Source organism: Populus nigra, chromosome 3 (genome assembly GCF_951802175.1).
Source record: "Populus nigra chromosome 3, ddPopNigr1.1, whole genome shotgun sequence".
Taxonomy (NCBI): Eukaryota; Viridiplantae; Streptophyta; class Magnoliopsida; order Malpighiales; family Salicaceae; genus Populus; species Populus nigra.
This window is the reverse complement of record NC_084854.1, coordinates 15,165,168-15,167,875: the sequence shown is the minus strand read 5'-3', so window position 1 is coordinate 15,167,875 and position 2,708 is coordinate 15,165,168. Positions and strand designations below refer to the sequence as shown.

General features: G+C 35.9%; 1 protein-coding gene across 2 annotated transcripts; it reads right to left on the bottom strand.

The window, feature by feature from the left end:
- Positions 1-1,964, bottom strand: LOC133690280 (protein LURP-one-related 6). 2 transcript variants are annotated; one of them, XM_062110511.1, is made up of 3 exons: positions 1,483-1,964; positions 909-1,154; positions 1-284 (listed from the first exon to the last, which is right to left on the bottom strand). In XM_062110511.1, the coding sequence occupies exons 1-3, from the start codon at positions 1,933-1,935 to the stop codon at positions 225-227; spliced, it is 759 nt and encodes a 252-aa protein (XP_061966495.1). In that variant the 5' UTR covers positions 1,936-1,964; the 3' UTR covers positions 1-224. The 2 variants fall into 2 exon arrangements, with proteins under 2 accessions (XP_061966495.1, XP_061966494.1); XM_062110510.1 differs by having other exon boundaries at positions 1-390; positions 1,483-1,956.
- Positions 1,965-2,708: the final 744 nt, after the last annotated feature.

Genomic DNA, 2,708 nt, shown 5'->3' with positions numbered 1-2,708 from the left:
TTAAATAAAATCTAAAAATATAATTTATATTATTGGTTATGTACAAAAATTTTCCAAACTTACTGTAGTTCCGCAAAGATCTACTTACAAAGCGCACCTGCTAGTTCATTTAACCAAAAAGAAAAAGAAAAAGGAAAATAGGGATCGATGCTGAGCTAGCATTAGCTTTCGGGAGACAAAAGCTACTAATTCGACATTTTTTTAATGTGACAGAAACTATAGCTTCACATCTGAACAACTTCTGGATCAGCACCTTGTCGATTCACCATAGATATAATCAAGAACTGCAATGACACCGAAAGTGAAAACCTGATCAATGCCTGGTCTTACAACTACATGATAGAGATCCTTGTTTGCCATCAACTGGTCTACTTCCTTATTGATTCCAATCTGTGTACGTGGTATTGAAGAAAAACAATTCACATGCAGGTTAGCATCTTTGTCTTTTGTAAAAGTTCATAAATATATGATGCCGTCAAGGATTGTGCCTTACGGTTCAATCAAATTGAGAAAAGAGACTAGAAAAAAGCAATAAGAAAAAAGGAAGAACAGTGTTTTCTTAAATTATCAGAATCTAACACATATATAATTAAAAAACAATTCAAATATTTCTTTTTCTTTTTCTTTTTTCCTGGTCTCTTTTCAGCGTGTCATTTTCTAATGTATAGTTTAATGAATAACTCATCAAACATATATATGACACTTAAACTGAGAGAGATTCACTGAAAAATACACAATTATATATCCTTTACATAATTGTAAGTTGGAGGAAAGAACCTATAAAAAGAAAAAATTGTATAAGAGAAGAAATTAACCATAAAAAAAAAATAGATTACGATGACGGACAAAACGTTTCATTTACCCATGAAATCTCTATACCAATTGTGGAACATATATAAATCCCATACCTGAGCTACAATATTGCCCAAGGAGTCAACAATGCTACAAGACCGATCAGGAAAATAACCTTTGATCTCAAAGTCCCAGTCTTTGTTGCTTCTTCTAGGCTCAGTGGAAACTCTGATTGCATTGTTCCTTACCAAACAAGAGAAGTTTGGTTCCTTTAAACTGAAAACCAGCTTCTGTGATCCTTCATAGTCAAAAGTGTAACCTTTCCATTTCCTATGGATGCTTAAGGCCTGAACCATGCCTCCCTGCAGGATAAAAAAGGAACAGAAGGAACCAAATTGAAACACCGTGCAATTAGCCAAGGTAACTTACAAATCGGATTGAATGATGTGCATGTATGGATACATTTTCCTATCCATGTTTACATTTTATTTATTCCTGGGTAAAATGCACATGATTTGGCCCTTTAAAGTACTTTCTAGGTGCGTGCATGAATGATATTATGCTGTTTCCTGTTTAATTTGAAGCAGTCCAAAAACAAGACGAATTGATAGCCTAGCTGGCTAGCTCTTGTAAATGGAATAATATATAATGTCTAATCTAAAGATGAATTAATGGATATATACTACGTACCTTTCGACGAATAAGTAGCAAGGCTTCACCACTACTGTCACGTAATATTAATTCCCCTTCTGAGCCACTAACTCCACATCCATCAACCCTAAAAACAACCTTTTGGCTACAATCTGTGACTACAAAACCCCCTCCGCTGACCACATGAGGCCTTTTCCTAACTACAAGCACTGCTTGAGAAGACGAACAATATAACTTGCTTATGATCGGCATGGCATCTGCCTTTGCTGCAGCCATACACATCTTAAACCTGTGTCTTTCTTGAAGCTGTCTCCTTCTTCTCTCCAATAATGAGCTTCTTGCACGTTCCTTGTTGCAATACAAGAATCTATTTATACAAACGAAAAGGGAGAGAACAACAATGTAATTTATGTTTTTGCTACGTTCAAAGGTTTGGCAAGCTTTTGACTTTGTGTTACGTAGAAGTTGCCCATTCATGCGTGGCAGATGCATTCTACTTCAAAGGTTGCTTGTTAGATGAGGAATGTCGAGTCACGCGCCCCTCGTCAACCAATCACAAAAGAGCGTGGGCTGCTGGGGGGATGCATCAGCTTCTGCTGCACAAAGGGTATATGGCTAAGATTTTCGAAGCAAAACAAATACTAATAATAAAAAAAAAAGTTGGTGGCAAGTAGAACTAATTTTCTTTCTTTGATGGCAAGGCAACCACATAGTTTTTCAAAAGGGGTTCGTGAGCTTTTTGAAATTTGGCAGATTGGAAACTAGAAAACGAATATTATTATTTCAAACACAGGACTTGCTGCCCTCTACTGACTATACTCCAAGCCCATTTTCAACGTAATTTCCTTAAGTGGATAACTTTTTGAAACTGGTTTTGGACTAACGTTTGGGAAACTTCAATTACTCATGCATGCATTTTGATTTTGTGCTAATTAAGGATATGCTAAGCATGACTCGTAGGCTTAATCAAGCAAAGGTCGCAAACCCTGCACCCTATTCATATTTGTAGAAACAAAATTATTAATCCGCCACTTGAGGTTTGTATCATCTGAGCAACGTCTGATCGATCGATGAGAGTACATGATCATCATGATATAACGGTTTTGGAATACGATGGATTATCTATGGATTTTTTTTCTTCGTCTATTGAGTAGCGAGAAATAGGTTTTTATTCTATTAATAGCTTGAATAACTTCTTACAATAAATTAATTAGATCAAAGTATTAGGTAGGTGAACGGAAGCTTTAGCTTAGACAACTTTTCTT